The 19,509-nt window shown below is 42.5% G+C and overlaps 3 protein-coding genes across 3 annotated transcripts in view; all 3 read left to right on the top strand.

Annotated features, from left to right (window-relative positions):
* LOC139368311 (uncharacterized) lies at nucleotides 1–6,917 on the top strand. The gene is made up of 2 exons (XM_071107058.1): nucleotides 1–107; nucleotides 523–6,917. The coding sequence occupies exon 2, from the start codon at nucleotides 695–697 to the stop codon at nucleotides 4,550–4,552; it is 3,858 nt and encodes a 1,285-aa protein (XP_070963159.1). The 5' UTR covers nucleotides 1–107; nucleotides 523–694; the 3' UTR covers nucleotides 4,553–6,917.
* Nucleotides 4,679–6,592, top strand: LOC139367296 (uncharacterized). Its single transcript, XM_071105521.1, has 3 exons — nucleotides 4,679–4,807; nucleotides 4,998–5,187; nucleotides 5,301–6,592. Exons 1-3 carry the CDS (start codon nucleotides 4,679–4,681, stop codon nucleotides 6,590–6,592), a joined length of 1,611 nt encoding a protein of 536 aa, XP_070961622.1.
* Nucleotides 6,836–19,509, top strand: part of LOC139368312 (tumor necrosis factor receptor superfamily member 25-like) — a 36,260-nt gene continuing 23,586 nt past the window's right edge. The window contains exons 1-2 of the mRNA XM_071107059.1: nucleotides 6,836–6,917; nucleotides 8,133–8,226. Coding sequence (XP_070963160.1) covers nucleotides 8,216–8,226 — 11 coding nt within the window. The 5' untranslated portion in view covers nucleotides 6,836–6,917; nucleotides 8,133–8,215. The remainder of the gene's footprint in view (nucleotides 6,918–8,132; nucleotides 8,227–19,509) is intronic.

The raw sequence follows: 19,509 nt of genomic DNA, 5'->3' as shown, positions 1-19,509 counted from the left end.
AGAGGATTTGTTCTGCACGCATAGAAGCAGCTACAAACAACGCTACGGTGCAGGTCTTTCAATGTAGTTATTTCTTGTCACGCTTCAGACTTGGAAAATATTTGTTTGTAAGTTCAATTCAAGCATTTAGCTAATGATTATAATCTTGTTATTGATAGAGTTGCTTACGTATCAATGTTGGTTGCATTTACTCACAAATTGCAATGCCTTTCATGTATGTCGTTAGCTGTATTACTTTGCTCGTGCGTCATGCAAACAAATTGTAAAATATACAATACTGTAGTTTTGTTACTGTTCCTAGTGTAATATGCTTTGTTATTCTACATAAATGGTTGTATACTATTAGAGTAATGAAAGGAGCCAATTACCATATGAGTAACAATTAGCTATATGGTTTGGCATCATGCCAGATGCATGGTACCTTAGCGCGTGCTTTGTATTTATGCAACTTCAAATGTATAATGTACAGCTATTGTCGGTGTGAATTGAATACTAAAGTATATTCTTTTCTGTATTTTGCAGTTTCACAACATAAACGTTTTCAATATATTCATTCAAGAAAAGTCACGCCATGGGAGTTTTATTGAAGACTTAGTTGTTAGCTATCTGTCTAGTTTTGCATGGGAACGCAACTCAAGGGCAGAATAGTGAAAAAACATCATCACAGCGGGCTCAAGCACAAGAATAACTGCACATGGTGGTTATGTTTCTACGTTCATCAGCCAACAAAGCCTCTTATCCTAGGGAAGACCAGCAGTCTACGATGCAACAACCAGAGTCAGGTGTTCAACAGAGAGAGATGGAAGAGCCTCTTCAGCACATTGGGACCAAGTCTCAATCTACAAGATCAAGGTCATCAAAACAGTCAAGCAGATCCTCAACGGTGAGTTTTGCAGACGTCAAAGCACGCGCCAAGGCGAACGCAGCATGCGCACAAGTCTCTTATGCTGAGAAGGAAGCTTCGGTGATGAAACAAAAGGCAGAAATAGAGGCCAGCTTGATGAAACAAAAGGCAGAAATAGAGGCCAGCTTGTTGAAGCAAAAATCTGACCTCGAGGCAAGTTTATATGTTCTCCAAGTTGAGAGAGCAGCTGCTGCTGCGTTGGCTGAAGCTGCAGCCTTTGAAGAAGCTGTAGAATCAGAACGCAGAGAGCTTCGCAAAGAACTAGACACAGGGACACAGCCCTTAAGTCCAGTCCAACGTACATGTGAGTATGTGCAACAACATGCTAGGCCCTACTTTGCTGAACTTCCATTTGAAGTGCAGAAACAAGAGCTTAGTGTTGACCCAGCTACATGCCATAATCCAGAAAGTAGCAAACAACGGAGCATAAGCAGAGACTCTCCGTTCAAAAGAAAGGAACAGCAGCATGGTGGAAATGGAAAACAAGCCCACTTCCAGTCACACACACAAAACTTCCCTGAGTCACAAGTGGCACCAGACCTCATCAAGTACCTCCTACGCCGTGAGATGGTGAGTTCCGGACTCCTGAAGTTTGATGATCGTCCTGAAAATGATTGGGCATGGAAAGCATCCTTTCTCAATGCGACCAGAGACTTGAATTTATCAGCCGGGGAAGAGTTAGATCTAATTACCAAGTGGCTAGGGGCAGAGTCATCTGAGCAAGCAAACAGAATTAGATCTGTCCATATTTTCAACGCAACAGCAGGACTTAACATGGTCTGGCAACGACTAGAAGAGTGCTATGGTACACCCGAAGTGATCGAGAATGCACTGTTGAAGAAAATTGATGATTTTCCAAAACTGACTAACAAAGACAATCACAAACTAAGAGAACTAGGTGACATTCTTCTTGAACTGGAGTGTGCTAAAGTAGAAGGGTACCTTCCAGGCCTCGCTTATCTGGACACATCTCGGGGGGTAAACCCTATTGTAGAGAAACTTCCATTCAGTTTACAAGAAAAATGGATAGCACAGGGATCCAAATATAAGGAGGACTATCGGGTAGCATTCCCACCATTCTCGTTCTTCTCGAGATTCATCAGGAACCAGGCGAAAATTAGAAATGACCCCAGCTTCACCCTCTACACCTCAACTAACCAGGTGTCCATGAAAAGTGAGAAACCTGTCAGGTACAGCAGCAAGACACCTGTGACTGTATATAAGACAGATGTGTCATCTGAGGCCTCAGACCACCAAACCAAACCCAGTAAGACAAAGGTTGACCATCACTGTCCAATACATAACAAGCCTCATCCTCTTAAAAAGTGTCGTGGGTTTAGATGCAAAACTCTAGATGAGCGCAAATCATATCTCAAAGACAATGGCATTTGTTTCCGATGTTGTGGGTCAACTCAACACAAAGCTAAAGACTGTAAGGTTTCAATCAAGTGCTCTGAGTGCGACAGCGACAGGCATCTTGCTGCTCTGCATCCAGGCCCAGCCCCTTCATATACAGACACCGCTACAGCAGAGAAAGAGCATGGTGGGGAGCAAGGTGACGATGCTCTTCTATCTGTCACCTCAAAGTGTACAGAGATCTGTGGTGAGGCAGTCAATCCAAGATCATGTTCAAAAATATGCCTAGTCAAAGCTTATCCGGCTGGGAAAAGAGAGAAAGCTGTCCAAATGTATGTAGTGCTTGATGAACAGAGTAACAAATCTCTGGCCAAGACAGAGTTTTTCAGTCTCTTCAACATCAATGACAACTCTGCTCCATACACCATGAAGACGTGTTCTGGGGTAACAGAGACTTCGGGCAGGAGAGCCATCAACTTCATGGTGGAGTCTATAGATGGACACATGCAGCTCACTCTCCCTACTCTGATAGAGTGTGATATGATGCCAGACGATAGGATGGAGATTCCCTCCCCCGACATTGCGTATCATCATCCCCATCTGCAACCAGTTATGGACAAAATTCCAGCAGTGGACCCAGACGCTCCCATCCTCCTGCTCTTAGGACGAGACATCTTAAGGGTACACAAGGTACGAGAGCAAATCAATGGGCCCCACGACACTCCTTATGCACAGCGACTCGGCCTCGGGTGGGTCATCGTGGGTGAGGTCTGTCTGGGAACGGCTCACCGACCAGCCAATGTTAACGTGTTCAGAACAAACATACTTCAAAATGGTCGCACATCCTATCTGAGCCCTTGCCCTGACATCATCCAGGTAAAAGAGAACTACAACAGCGTAGCTCAGAAACACATCTCTCCCTCTACAGTGCACTCGAGAGATCCAATCACAACTGTGAACACAGACAGCCTGGGATGTTCCGTGTTCGACAAAACACAAGACGATGATAAACCAGCACCATCAGTGGAGGACAAAGCCTTCTTGGACATTATGGACAAACAGGTTTTCCAGGATGATGGAAACAACTGGGTGGCTCCACTACCCTTTCGCCCCACTAGACGTCGCCTCCCTAATAACAGGGAGCAGGCCATGAACCGTCTCACATCACTTCGCAGGACTTTAGACAAAAAGCCTGACATGAAGAGTCATTTTATTGACTTCATGCAAAAGATGCTGGATAACGACCAAGCCGAACCTTCACAGCCACTAGAGGGAGACAAAGAACGTTGGTATCTGCCCATATTTGGTGTTTACCATCCACAAAAGCCTGAACAAATAAGAGTAGTATTTGACTCCAGTGCTAAGTGTCAAGGCGTGTCACTTAACGATGTTCTGCTCAGTGGTCCAGACTTAAACAACACACTCTTGGGTGTCCTAATGCGTTTCCGCAAGGATTGCATTGCACTAACAGCAGATGTGCAACAAATGTTTTACTGTTTTGGTGTACGTGAGGATCACAGAGATTACTTAAGGTTTCTCTGGTATGAAGACAACAACCCAGATAGAAACATAACCGAGTACAGGATGAAAGTGCATGTATTTGGGAACAGCCCTTCACCAGCCGTAGCCATCTACTGCATGAGACGAGCAGCGCTACAGGGTGAGAAGGAACACGGGTCAGAACCCAAGCAATATGTAGTGAGGAACTTCTACGTCGATGATGGTCTGACATCAGTAGCTACTACAGAAGAAGCTATCAACATTCTAAGAAAAACACAAGTAATGCTGGCGGAGTCCAACATGAAACTACACAAGATTGCATCCAATAGCAAAACAGTTATGGAATCCTTCCCTATGGAGGACCGTGCAAAAGACTTAAAAGATCTGGACCTAGGAGTGGATCCTCTTCCCTTTCAACGGAGTCTGGGACTTTCCTGGAACCTGGAAACAGACAGCTTCTCATTCCAGGTGTCCCACAATGAGAAGCCTTTTACGCGGAGAGGCATCCTGTCCACAGTGAATAGTCTTTATGACCCCCTTGGGTTCGTGGCTCCAATAACAATGCAAGGTAAAGCCTTAATCAGAGAACTCACTTCTGATCAGAGTGAGTGGGATGCCCCTCTTCCCACAGAAAAAGAAGAGGAATGGAAAATGTGGAAGGAATCTTTGATGGAGTTGGAACATATGAATATTCAGCGGACCTACATCCCAGTCTCCTTGTCTACCACTCAAAGAAGAGAGCTACACATCTTCTCGGATGCCTCGACAGTAGCCATAGGAGCAGTAGCCTAACTGAGAGTTATTGACTCGGAAGGTCAATGCCATGTTGGATTTGTCATGGGGAAATCAAAATTGGCCCCTCGTCCGGCCCACACTATCCCACGCCTAGAACTGTGTGCGGCTTTGCTAGCTGTTGAGATGTATGAACTGATCAAAGACGAAATGGACATTGATGTACATGCAGCCAAGTTCTACACAGACAGTAAGATAGTTCTCGGTTACATCCACAATGTCACCAAAAGATTCTACGTTTATGTTGCCAATAGGGTAACTCGCATCAGGAAGTCTACCCATCCAGATCAGTGGTGCTATGTAAACACTGACAGCAATCCAGCAGACCATGCAACCAGGCCCATACTTGCTGCGCTCTTAAAACACACTAGTTGGTTCTCAGGTCCACCGTTCCTGACCGAAACAAACTCGAGTAAGCCTGAGAACATCAATTTTGACCTTGTAGAGCCTCACAAAGATGCAGAGATTCGACCAGACGTCACTGTCTTTGCCTCTAAAGTTTCTGGAGCTCAACTCGGCTCTCATCGCTTTGAGAGGTTCTCAAGCTGGAAAGCTCTCAATCGAGCCACAGCACGACTCATTCATGTTGCCAGATCCTTCCATGAAGGTGCAGACAACAACAGCTGCAGAGGCTGGCATGACTGTAATAAACCATGCAGTACAAGTGAGTTGTTACAAGCCAAAACAGCAATCATTCACTGTGTGCAACATGAAACCTTCAGAGATTAATTCAAATGCATTGAAAAAGGAAAAGAGTTCCCAAAGCAAAGTACACTCAAAAAGCTGAACCCAGTGATTGATGAGGATGGGTTGCTGAGGGTGGGAGGCCGCTTATCCTCCGCCGACATGTTACAAGACGAAAAACATCCTCTCATCATCCCACGGACACATCATGTTGCCACTCTGCTGGTAAGACATTATCACGAGCAAGTGGCTCACCAAGGCCGTCATTTTTCAGATGGAGCTATTCGAGCAGCAGGCTTCTGGATTATTGGGAGCAAACGTCTGGTCTCTGGTATCATTCACAAGTGTGTCACCTGCCGCAAGGTTAGAGGGAGGTTAGTTGACCAAAAAATGGCTGACTTGCCTGCAGACAGACTCACATCTGAACCACCATTCACCAGCGTTGGACTTGATGTGTTTGGACCATGGAATGTCATAATTCGTCGCACTAGAGATGGTAGTGCAGACTCCAAGCGCTGGGCGGTGCTCTTTACATGTATGTCTACTAGAGCAGTCCATATCGAGCTTATCGAATCCATGTCCACATCCAGCTTCATCAACGCGCTGAGGCGTTTTTTCTCTATCCGTGGTCCAGCAAAAGTGCTACGCTCTGATCGAGGTACAAACTTTATAGGTGCCTGCAGGGAACTGGGTATCGACACAAATGACTCAGAACTGACTAAATACCTCTCAGATAAGGGATGTACTTGGATATTTAATCCTCCACACTCGTCTCATATGGGTGGTTCTTGGGAGAGACTCATTGGGGTTGCCAGACGTATTCTTGATGCTATGCTGTTTCAGACGGGGTCCACTCGTCTCACACATGAGGTCTTGAGCACTCTTATGTCTGAAGTTATGGCAATAATCAATGCGAGACCCTTAGTGTCAGTATCAACCGACCCTGACATGCCTACCATTCTCACACCCTCAATGTTACTTACACAAAAGACCAGCGCTACCTCAGCCCCTTCTGGATACTTCAGCATGAACGACCTTCATGGAAAACAGTGGAAGCAAGTCCAGTGTCTTGCTGACACCTTTTGGAAAAGGTGGAGACAGGAGTACCTGACAACGCTGCAGAGACGCAGAAAATGGACAGCAGAAAAGCCAAATGTAAAAGTGGGAGATGTTGCCTTATTGAAAGACAGTCAGGCACACAGAAATGACTGGCCAGTCGGGCTTGTGGTAAAAACCTTTCCCAGTACTGACAAAAAGGTTAGGAAAGTAGAACTAAAAATTGTCAAGCAAGGAGCTGCTAAGATGTTTCTGAGACCAATCTCAGAGATTGTTGTTCTTCTTTCTGAAGCATCCTAGAGACAAAAGATAGAAAGGGCATTATTTGTTTCTTGATATGTTTTATTTCATAGTGGCACAATTTCATTATACCAGGCGGGGAGTGTGCTGCCATCCTGTTAGAAGGTAACAGATTATTTTATTACAATGGTTCAATTGGATTTTCATTGTGTCCAATGGTGTTATTTGCCCCCTAGTGGATGTTTCTGGTACTTAGAAAGACTACGCAAACAGGAAGTAGAGAATTTGTTCTGCATGCATAGAAGCAGCTACAAACAACGCTACGGTGCAGGTCTTTCAATGTAGTTATTTCTTGTCACGCTTCAGACTTGGAAAATATTTGTTTGTAAGTTCAATTCAAGCATTTAGCTAATGATTATAATCTTGTCATTGATAGAGTTGCTTACGTATCAATGTTGGTTGCATTTACTCACAAATTGCAATGCCTTTCATGTATGTCGTTAGCTGTATTACTTTGCTCGTGCGTCATGCAAACGAATTGTAAAATATACAATACTGTAGTTTTGTTACTGTTCCTAGTGTAATATGCTTTGTTATTCTACATAAATGGTTGTACACTATTAGAGTAATGAAAGGAGCCAATTACCATATGAGTAACAATTAGCTATATGGTTTGGCATCATGCCAGATGCATGGTACCTTATGCAACTTCAAATGTATAATGTACAGCTACTGTCGGTGTGAATTGAATACTAAAGTATATTCTTTTCTGTATTTTGCAGTTTCACAACATAAACGTTTTCAATATATTCATTCAAGAAAAGTCACGCCTTGGGAGTTTTATTGAAGACTTAGTTGTTAGCTATCTGTCTAGTTTTGCATGGGAACGCAACTCAAGGGCAGAATACGTATGGTTGTACCACCAATGAAAATAGGCATTTTACCTGACAGGGTTTCCTGTCGCCTCCCCGAAGTCTTGAAAGAGCTGACACTATAGACTTCCTTTGACCTACTTCTAACTCCTCTTAGAGTATCAAGAGCCAGCTTAGTTTTTTTGGTTGAATTCTATCTAGGAAATTGGCAGATGGCTAGCTACAATGCCGCAAACATTTTGTGTTGATTCACTTTGTATTTTTTGGACGTCACAATTCAAAATGTATGAATTGTTATTGGTCTGTCATAACGCTTATATAACGCCATCATAACCAATACGTAAAGTGATATCGTAGCAGATTATTTTTATAATGACAGACAATTATTTCATATATATGATGATGCTTGGTGACAATAGTTGTCGTTAGTGTTAGCAAGGCAGTGACGTGGAAGGCAATATTTCCATGACACTGTTTTTACACTGTTACAATTACAATGTAGGCATTCTGACTGGCCACTTATGAAGTGTTTCCAATGATCAAAGTATCCTATATGTTTGGAGGTTTGACATCAGATCTTTAAAAACCTATCTGATGTTGAAATCAGAGTATTCGTAAGGTCATATCAAAATATACACATTTATGTAAAGGAATATGAGTATAACGGTAAGAGCCACTAACATGTGCCACCATCATTAACAAACCTCTGTCTCGCCTTTGTCTGCCAGGTTTTGACTCTAGCCTGTCTCGACTCTACACAGAGTTGCACAGAGGAGGTGCTAAAAAATTACCCGGAAAGTAGCTGCAACAAATGTCCAGCAGGTAAGCAACACTGAATAATACAATTAGAATCTGAGAATGAACAGAAGTGGAGCTCGTTAGTTCCAAACTACAGTATATTGTATTTTACAATACAATCTTGATGTTAAACAGTGGATAATTTTAGGCATTAAATTACAGTGGTTAAGATACATACAGTGCCTTGCGAAAGTATTCGGCCCCCTTGAACTTTGCGACCTTTTGCCACATTTCAGGCTTCAAACATAAAGATATAAAACTGTCTTTTTTTGTGAAGAATCAACAACAAGTGGGACACAATCATGAAGTGGAACGACATTTATTGGATATTTCAAACTTTTTTAACAAATCAAAAACTGAAAAATTGGGCGTGCAAAATTATTCAGCCCCTTTACTTTCAGTGCAGCAAACTCTCTCCAGAAGTTCAGTGAGGATCTCTGAATGATCCAATGTTGACCTAAATGACTAATGATGATAAATACAATCCACCTGTGTGTAATCAAGTCTCCGTATAAATGCGGAGCGTGAAAAACCCAGCAGCGCTGCAGTTCTTAAAAGCCGTTAATTAACATAAACACATTTAGCATCTCCTGGCTTCCACACCATAAGCCACTGATACTGACCTTTGGAACATCTACATTTTAAAAAGTCTAATAAATCTGTGTAATATACCCTACACCTTCACAATAAATCCATTATTTATTTTAGACAGGTCTAAGGAAGCATGAAATGTTGTCTATTTCAGAAGAACAGAATGGCATACTCTGAGTTGTCCTAAACTGGCTATGCCAATTGGCTGTGGGCAACACTAGTTCATTTAGCAGACAAGATTTGCTTAGAATTTCATGGCATTGTTATAATATCTTATAATAAGAAGAATACAATTGAACAAAGCTGAGTAAGATAGAAAGGATATTTTCTCCAAACAATTTGAGGGAGTACGCACATGCGGGCTATTCTGTGTTGAGGGGTTAACAAAGAAATAGGTACTCCTATATGCTTAATTAGAGTTATTAATGTAACTTTAGTTGTTCTACAAACGTTGGGATATATGTTTAGATTTTTACTACATTATAAGGCTGCATGATACAACTCTAATATGATTTGAAAAAAGTAGTTTGAAAGGCATGCTCTGATTAGGTTTTTTTGCGCAGCATGTGCACAATTCATTAGTCTCTCATTCACAATTTGAGAAGCACTTGAAAATGCCTCGAATTTCCCGGCAGCATCCCCTTTGTGTAGCCATAATGCACCCTAAAAAAATCCATGCCTTTTGTGGCCCTTCTCCCTAAATGCTACCTGCTCGAAAGCATCTCTCATCTCACTCACAAGGCTCTTCATCATGTGATTGGGTCTTTCTCACAGGCTACAAGTGAAGGCAGACACATTGAGGATGCAACTGCGCACCTCATCCAATTCCGAGGTGCATGTTGAAGATATTGGAAGAACTGTCCACATTTACTTTTCGTCAGCCAACAAGATGAGTAGGCCTAACGAACAGCAAAAACACTAGCCTATGTCAATCTACTATCCCCCATAGTGCAAAAGTTGACCTATTCTAGACTAGAAATAAATATTCCAAACATAGTCTGGGACAGTTGTGGGATGCGATAGATCCCAAATTAATATAACCACTAGCATAAAAAAAAGCGTTTTGAGGCTGACGCAACAGATCAGAATGTTTAGCTTCAAATGTTGATAAACTATTCGGCTATTTCTTAACATTATAAGTGCAGCACAATGCGCACACGGCAGTAGGATTTAAGCGCTAATGTTTAATTAGCGGGTAAACACCATTATCAAAAGTGACAATTTTTTTTGATTATGCATGTAAATGTTTTATTATAAAAGTGCATCTTTATGGTGAAAATTATCTTCCCCAAACTTGAAACTGACGCGCTGCTTATATATACCAGTTAGGCTCTATACCTCTTGTAAAGCGGATTAATGTGCTTAATTTTATGAAGTTATTTGGCCACTTTAATAGGCCATTGGGCTAGGTTACATGAAGTGTGCAACTATGATTTGAAAAAGTTGCAAAAAAAGGCATTGTTTCTTATGCTGGGCATCAGTGATAATATATAATTCACATGTGATAGGCTAATATTGTTACCCATCAGACTATTATTGTTTTAATCTTGTCTGTACTGTACATTATTGTTTTAATCTTGTCTGTACTGTACATTTGTTTTGAGTAAGAATGGAACATTATCATGCACCTGTATCAAAACAGGGGCAGCGGGAAAAAAATACATGTCATCCAGTGGCGACCTGTCATTCAGGGCAGGGGGGCTTGACTGTTTTGCATGCTATTTTGGCAACTGTACATGTCACATATCACTTTGCAAACAATGTCCCCAAAAATTCTAATAATATATTGAGTAAATAAAGCTGCATGGTCTCTTTTTTGCTTTATGCGTAAGGTAGCTCCAAAATGCAGATGCTTCAGCCAAGCTCAGTGCTTTCTGCGTTGGTGGGGCAGCCAGTGAAAAATACAGAGCGTAGGTGTTGGTAATGTCTGAGGGTAGAGATCGAAAATTCAAGCCCCTTGGGTGTTGCCATAGAGTTACATTAGAAGTGCCAATCAAGAAGGCTGAAGGTCATTGGCCACAGATAAAATGACGTCAAATCATGTTCTATCTACAGTAGTTATTTATTTTTATTTTTATTTATTTTTTAAATCTCCCTTTTCACTCCAATTTCGTGGTATCCAATTGCTAGTCTCATCACTGAGACTTCCATACGGACTCGGGAGAGGCAAAGACCGAGAGCCGTGCATCCTCCGAAACACAACCCAGCCAAGCCGCACTGCTTCTTGACACAATGCCCACTTAACCTGGAAGCCAGCCGCACCAATGTGTCAGAGGAAACACTGTACAGCTTTGATTGGACTGATCATGCCAACGTCATTCTTTCAAAATCTTAGTTAGCAGTCATCATCATGAATCGGCAATCTACTTTTTAATCCTTGCCATATGAAGAGAAGTTTTAGATCAAACGCATTGGTGCTCATCAGGCATTGGACATAAACATTACACAAGTTGGAAATTGCAAATTCAACAATGAGTGGTTCGGAAGGATTCAGTGGCTAACTGCAAGCATTGCAAAGCAATCACTAGCAAGCAAGTCTCTTTTCCAAGCTTAAAATTATGAACATTCAACATCGGTCATGCTGTTAATGAAGCATGATTTGTGCCGCACTCGAAACAATTGTTGACTCGGAACCAAATCTGACTTCAGTGAGTTCAAGATAACTGGGAACTCGGGAAAAATGAGCTCCAACTGGGAAAATACTTTCTGACAGGTCATCCAACTCGGAATTGTAAATCGGGAACTTGGGCTTCTTTCTAGAGCTACGACCTGAAGATCACTGACGTCATCATGATTCTACCTTGTTTTTTTCTGAGTTCCCAATTGTCTTGAAGGCACCATATATCCAGAGAATGCCAGACTTTGATGACAAAGTTTGATGACAAAATTTGCCCATGAAGGACTGCCGCGCCACCTTCCTGTTCAAGTGAGCACAGCAGTGCTTTGGTGAGTCCAAAAATGTCTTGTATGCTGCTGCATAAATTATATAATATGCCAGGGAGATATGTATACTGTAGCTAAGAAAGTAATACTAAGTGCATATTGTGTTGTAAGCTGTTAGTAGCCCATGTGCCTCACCCTAATAATTTGTTCCCTTTCCCCCTCATAACTTATCCCACTGTTCTGACTTGGTGGTGTACATGTAGCCTACAATCTGTTTTAGAGAAATGTAATCATTGAATATTGTAAGAGCTTTCATTGCCTGCTTATATGCCCCCTTTATTTATCCTATGGTTCTGACTTGATGTACAGGGAGAATACTGTAAGAACCGGTCCATGATCTGAATTCTGTCACTGTACATTTAAAAAGTGCTGAACAAATAGTGATTGACTACATCCGTCCTAGCTCGCTCATTAATATCTTAATCGAAATTACGGATTGCCTCTTATCCACTTTTCGTCCCCTAATGCCATAGATTGCACATCTCAATAAGCAAGTCAGCCACATCAGCTATGTTTTTTTTAAAGGCAATAAATGAGGCTGAATGAACTGTTTCGCCTCCAGACAAGGCTCCGGTGTAGCAGTGGTAAGGTGTTGGGACTGCTGTTGGGGCTCTGCTGTTGGGAAAGATTTATGTAGGCCCTAACAGTTTGTGGGCACAGTTTGTCACCGTTATAGTGCAATTAATGTATTGTTTAGTGTTGTATAGTGGCTTTTCTGGCAGGCATCCCACAATTATATACAGTGGGGAGAACAAGTATTTGAAACACTGCCGATTTTGCAGGTTTTCCTACTTACAAAGCATGTAGAGGTCTGCAATTTTTATCATAGGTACACTTCAACTGTGAGAGACGAAATCAGAAAATCAGAAAATCACATTGTATGATTTTTAAGTAATTCATTTGCATTTTATTGCATGACATAAGTATTTGATCACCTACCAACCAGTAAGAATTCTGGCTCTAACAGACCTGTTCGTTTTTCTTTAAGAAGCACTCTTGTTCTCCACTCATTACCTGTATTGACTGCATCTGTTTGAACTCGTTACCTGTATAAAAGATACCTGTCAACACAGGCAACAACTGTAGGCGCAATTATTAGAAAATGGAAGAAGTTCAAGATGACGGTCAATCATCCTCGGTCTGGGGCTCCTTGCAAGATCTCACCCTGTGGGGCATCAATGATCATGAGGAAGGTGAGAGATCAGCCCAGAACTACACGGCAGGACCTGGCCAATGACCTGAAGAGAGCTGGGACCACAGTCTCAAAGAAAACCATTAGTAACACACTACGCCGTCATGGATTAAAATCCTGCAGCACAGGCAAGGTCCCCCTGCTCAAGCCAGCGCATGTCCAGGCCCATCTGAAGTTTGCCAATGACCATCTGGATGATCCTGAGGAGGAATGGGAGAAGGTCATGTGGTCTGATGAGACAAAAATAGAGCATTTTGGTCTAAACTTCACTCGCCGTGTTTGCAGGAAGAAGAAGGATGAGTAAAACCCCAAGAACATTATCCCAACCATGAAGCATGGAGGTGGAAAAATCATTCTTTGGGGATACTTTTCTGCAAAGGGGACAGGACGACTGCACCACATTGAGGGGAGGATGGTTGGGGCTATGTATTGTGAAATCTTGGACAACAACCTCCTTCCCTCAGTAAGAGCATTGAAGATTGGTCGTGGCTGGGTCTTCCAGCATGACAACGACCCGAAACACACAGCCAGGGCAACTAAGGAGTGGCTCCGTAAGAAGCATCTCAAGGTCCTGGAGTGGCCTAGCCAGTCTCCAGACCTGAACCCAATAGAAATTCTTTGGAGGGAGCTGAAAGTCCGTATTACCCAGCGACAGCCCCGAAACCTGAAGGATCTGGAGAAGGTCTGTATGGAGGAGTGGGCCAAAATCCCTGCTGCAGTGTGTGCAAACCTGGTCAAGAACTACAGGAAACGTATGATCTCTGTAATTGCAAACAAAGGTCTCTGTACCAAATATTAAGTTCTGCTTTTCTGATGTATCAAATACTTATGTCATGCAAGAAAATGCAAATTAATTACTTAAAAATCATACAATGTGATTTTCTGGATATTTGTTTTAGATTCCGTCTCTCACAGTTGAAGTGTACCTATGATAAAAAAAATTACAGACCTCTACACACTTTGTAAGTAGGAAAACCTGCAAAATCGGCAGTGTATCAAATACTTGTTCTCCCCACTGTATATTTTTAACACACCAAGATTTACATGCTAAAATCACCACTGATGTCACCTATAGCGAATGGGGGACGCTCTTCCCCGTGGTTTATTTTCATGCCAGCCAGGTAGGCTGTACTCCTGTTGTAAATATATGCAATGTGCTTAATATTAGGAAAGTTGAAAAATACATATAGTAGGCCTAGCCTATAGATCCTCCTCTTTTCAGTAGAGGCCATCACTCTGTTTTCTGACGCAATTGCATAGCCTATTGGAGTGTTAGATTTTCGAATGCATTGATGTCAGCGTGATTAAAGGGACAATAGAGTGCTGAGTCCAGTTAGCAAGTTTGGTAGGCTACTAATGACCATCAGCAGCATCAGAGCTTGGAGAAACCTAATTACCGTGACTAAATGGTCACGTGGACTTTTTGACTGCCTTCATGACTGCCAGTGTGGTAGTAATACTGCCACTGCAACAGCCCTATGCCTGACACCAACTACCATACCCTGTTCAAAGGCACTTACACCTTTTGTCTTGCCGATTCACCCTCTGAAAGACACACATACATAATCAATGTCTTAATTGTCTCAAGGCTTAAAAATCCTTCTTTAACCTGTCTCCTCCCCATTCATCTAAATTGATTGAAGTGGATTTAACAAGTGACATCAATAAGGGATCATAGTTTTCACCTGGATCCACCTAGTCAGTCTATGTCATGGAAAGAGCAAGTGTTCTTAGTGTTTTGTATATTCAGTGTATAGAATGTATGTTCATTTTATCCCCTCACCTCTCAAAGAGTGACAGATTAGTGAAATGGCCAGGTTTTACTGTATGTGCACTGCTTTCATGTCCTTGACCAAAGGCCTCATTTAGTTTTCTCCATGACATTCATTGAATGTTTTAAAATAACATGTTAAAATGTAAGCAGTGTCAAAACCGGAATGAATAAGAGAAACAATGTTTTTGAATGAACAAATATGTGTTCACGATAAATGTGTTCATGATACTGTCTATTCTCAGAATTGTCCCTGTATTTTCCCTTCAGGTTCTGTGTGTAAGTCAGACTTTAACAAAGACGAGTTGAAGCGATGCCAACCATGCCAAACGTACGGCCACCAGATTCCAGCTTCTACAATATTTATACATTTATTCAACTGAACATATGCACCACTGTTTTTGTTTAGCTCTGACAATACAATATTCTGTAGTAACAAGGAGTAATGCTCACATACTTTACAATCTCACCAAACCATAACATTTTGATACTGGCAATGACCATAGAACATCATAGATTTTTTTTCAAATCACCTCAGACACATTTACATTGTTTCACATTGAGACCTTTCTTGTGTCCCAAATAGCACCCTATTCCCTATATAGTGCACACCTTTTGATATGGGCCCTGGTCAAAAGTAGTGCAATATATAGGGAACAGGTTGCCATTTGGGATGCATCCCTACTATTTAGCAAAACCCCTCAAAACCCATAGTTATTTTGATGTAGACTTGATATCCCTGAAATTACTCAGCCATGGGTTTTATTGCAGTGTACTAGAGAATGAACGTGTACTGTTGTTGACACACCAAGGAAGCACAGTTATTTGTTGGATGCTGCTGAAAGATCAATCAGATCTTGTAATGGCATGCGTTGAGGTCAGTGGGTTGAGGACTTCCCCTCAAAGCGGAGCTTTATAAGATCTGAAGTTCCTGAACATCCTATGTTTCTGAGGTACTGTCGGGTTTCTGAGAATCAATGTTCTAAAGACACACCCACGTATCACAGATACAAGATACATTTTCAACCCTTTGGATTTCAGTAAAAATCATAACTACCGGTAGTCATAGATTTGACACTAAGATTGAGGGGGTGGGTGTACAGTGGCTTGCGAAACTATTCACCCCCCTTTGCATTTTTCCTATTTTGTTTCCTTACAACCTGGAAATAAAATATTTTTTTTTTTTGGGGGGGGGGGGGGGTTTGTCTCATTTGATTTACATAACATGCCTACCACTTTGAAGATGCAAAATATTTTTTATTGTGAAACAAACAAGAAATAAGACAAAAAAACAAAAACCTTGAGCATGCATAACTATTCACCCCCCAAAGTCCCTATGAGCTTGGCACATCTCGCCACTGGATTTTTGCCTATTCAAGGCAAAACTGCTCCAGCTCCTGCAAATTGGATGGGTTCCGCTGGTGTAAAGCAACCTTTAAGTCATACCACATATTCTCAATTGGATTGAGGTCTGGGCTTTGACTAGGCCATTCCAAGACATTTAAATATTTGACCTTAAACCACTCGAGTGTTGCTTTAGCAGTATGCTTAGTGTCATTGTCCTGCTGGAAGGGCAACCTCCATCCCAGTCTCAAATCTTTGGAAGACTGAAACAGGTTTCCCTTGAGAATTTCCTTTTATTTAGCGCCATCCATCATTCCTTCAATTCTGACCAGTTTTCCAGTCCCTGCCGATGAAAAACATCCCCACAGCATGATGCTGCCATCACCATGCTTCACTGGGGGGATGGTGTTCTCATGGTGGTGAGAGGTGTTGGGTTTGCGCCAGATATAGCATTTTCCTTGATTTTCCAAAATGCTAAATTTTCGTCTCATCTGACCCGAGTACGTTCTTCCATATATTTGGGGAGTCTCCCACATGCCTTTTGGCGAACACAAAACGTGTTTGCTTATTTTTTTCTCTAAGCAATGGCTGCCAACTCTTCCATAAATCCCAACTCTGTGTAGTGCACGGCTTAAAGTGGTCATATGGACAGATACTCCCATCTCCACTGTGGAGCTTTTGCAGCTCCTTTAGGGTTATCGTTGGTCTCTTTGTTGGTTCTCTGATTAATTGCCTTCTTGCCTGGTCTGTGAGTTTTGGTGGACAGCCCTCTCTTGTCAGGTTTTTTGTGGTGCCATATTCTTTCATAAAAAAAAGAATTTACTGGTACTCCGTGGGATGTTCAAAGTTTCTGATATTTTTTTATAACTCAACCCCAATCTGTACTTCTCCACAACTTTGTCCCTGACCTGTTTGGAGAGCTCCTTGGTCTTCATGGTGCCGCTTGCTTGGTGGTGCCCCTTGCTTAATGGTGTTGCAGCGTTTCAGAACAGGTGTGTGTTTATACACAGTTGAAGTTGGAAGTTTACATACACCTTTGCCAAATACATTTAAACTCAGTTTTTCACAATTCCTGACATTTAATTCTAGTAATAAACCCCTGTTTTAGGTCAGTTAGGATCACCACTTTATTTTAAGAATGTGAAATGTCAGAATAATAGTAGAGAAAATTATTCATTTCAGCTTTTATTTCTTTCATCACATTCCCAGTGGGTCAGAAGTTTACATAAACTCAATTAGTATTTGGTAGCATTGCCTTTAAATTGTTTAACTTGGGTCAAACGTTTCGGGGAGCCTTCCACAAGCGTCGCACAATAAGTTGGGGGAATTTTGGCTCATTCCTCCTGACAGAGCTGGTGTAACTGAGTCAGGTTTGTAAGGCCTCCTTGCTCGCACATGCTTTTTCAATTTTGCCCACACATTTTCTATAGGATTGAGGTCAGGGCTTTGTGATGGCCACTCCAAAGGACTTTGTTGTCCTTAAGCCATTTTGACACAACTTTGGAAGTATGCTTGGGGTCATTGTCCATTTGGAAGACCCATTTGCGACCAAGCTTTAACTTCCTGACTGATGTCTTGAGATGTTGCTTCAATATATCTACATAATTGTCCACCTCATGACGCCATCTATTTTGTGAAGTGCCCCAGCCCCTCCTGCAGCAAAGCACCCCACAACATGATGCTGCCACCCCCGTGCGTCATGGTTGGGATAGTGTTCTTCAGCTTGCAAGCCTTCCCCTTTTCCTCCAAACATAACGATTGTCATTATGGCCAAACAGTTCTATTTTTGTTTCATCAGCCAAGAGGACATTTCTCCAAAAAGTACGATCTTTGTCCCCATATGCAGTTGAAAACCGTAGTCTGGCTTTTTATGGCGGCTTTGGAGCAGTGGATTTTTCCTTGCTGAGCGGCCTTTCAGGTTGTGTCGATATAGTACTCGTTTTACTATGGATAAAGATACTTTTGTACCTGTTTCCTCCAGAATCTTCACAAGGTCCTTTGCTGTTGTTCTGGGATTGATTTGCAATTTTTGCACGTACGTTCATCTCTAGGAGACAGAAGGCGTCTCCTTCCTGAGCAGTATGACGGCTGCATGGTCCCATGGTGTTTAAACAATTGTTGCAAAAATTACTTGTGTCATGCACAAAGTAGATGTCCTAACCGACTTGCCAAAACTTTAGTTTGTTAACAAGACATTTGTGGAGTGGTTGATGAACGAGTTTTAATAACTCCAACCTAAGTGTATTTAATCTTCCGACTTCAACTGTATATACACTGCTCAAAAAAATAAAGTGAACACTTAAACAACACAATGTAACTCCAAGTCAATCACACTTCTGTGAAATCAAACTGTCCACTTAGGAAGCAACACTGATTGACAATAAATGTCACATGCTGTTGTGCAAATGGAATAGACAACTGGTGTAAATTATAGGCAATTAGCAAGACCCCCCCAATAAAGGAGTGGTTCTGCAGGTGGTGATCACAGACCACTTCTCAGTTCCTATGCTTCCTGGCTGATGTTTTGGTCACTTTTGAATGCTGGCGGTGCTTTCACTTTAGTGGTAGCATGAGACGGAGTCTACAACCCACACAAGTGGCTCAGGTAGTGCAGCTCATCCAGGATGGCACATCAATGCGAGCTGTGGCAAGAAGGTTTGCTGTGTCTGTCAGCGTAGTGTCCAGAGCATGGAGGCGCTACCAGGAGACAGGCCAGTACATCAGGAGACGTGGAGGAGGCCGTAGGAGGGCAACAACCCAGCAGCAGGACCGCTACCTCCACCTTTATGCAAGGAGGAGCAGGAGGAGCACTGCCAGAGCCCTGCAAAATTACCTCCAGCAGGCCACAAATGTGCATGTGTCTGTTCAAACGGTCAGAAACAGACTCCATGAGGGTGGTATGAGGGCCCGACGTTCACAGGTGGGGGTTGTGCTTACAGCCCAACACCGTGTAGGACGTTTGGCATTTGCCAGAGAACACCAAGATTGGCAAATTCGCCACTGGCGCCCTGTGCTCTTCACAGATGAAAGCAGGTTCACACTTAGCACATGTGACAGACGTGACAGAGTCTGGAGACGCCGTGGAAAACGTTCTGCTGCCTGCAACATCCTCCAGCATGACCGGTTTGGAGGTGGGTCAGTCATGGAGTGGGGTGGCATTTCTTTTGGGGGACGCACAGTCCTCCATGTGCTCTCAAGAGGTAGCCTGACTGCCATTAGGTACCGAGATGAGATCCTCAGACCCCTTGTGAGACCATATGCTGGTGCGGTTGGCCCTGGGTTCCTCCTAATGCAAGACAATGCTAGCTCATGTGGCTGGAGTGTGTCAGCAGTTCCTGCAAGAGGAAGGCATTGATGCTATGGACTGGCCTGCCCGTTCCCCAGACCTGAATACAATTGAGCATATCTGGGACATCATGTCTTGTTCCATCCACCAACGCCAAGTTGCACCACAGACTGTCCAGGA

This window comes from Oncorhynchus clarkii, chromosome 16 (genome assembly GCF_045791955.1).
Source record: "Oncorhynchus clarkii lewisi isolate Uvic-CL-2024 chromosome 16, UVic_Ocla_1.0, whole genome shotgun sequence".
NCBI classification, from domain to species: domain Eukaryota; kingdom Metazoa; phylum Chordata; class Actinopteri; order Salmoniformes; family Salmonidae; genus Oncorhynchus; species Oncorhynchus clarkii.
The sequence above is the reverse complement of the archived record's forward strand: the minus strand, read 5'-3'. Positions and strand labels throughout refer to the sequence as shown.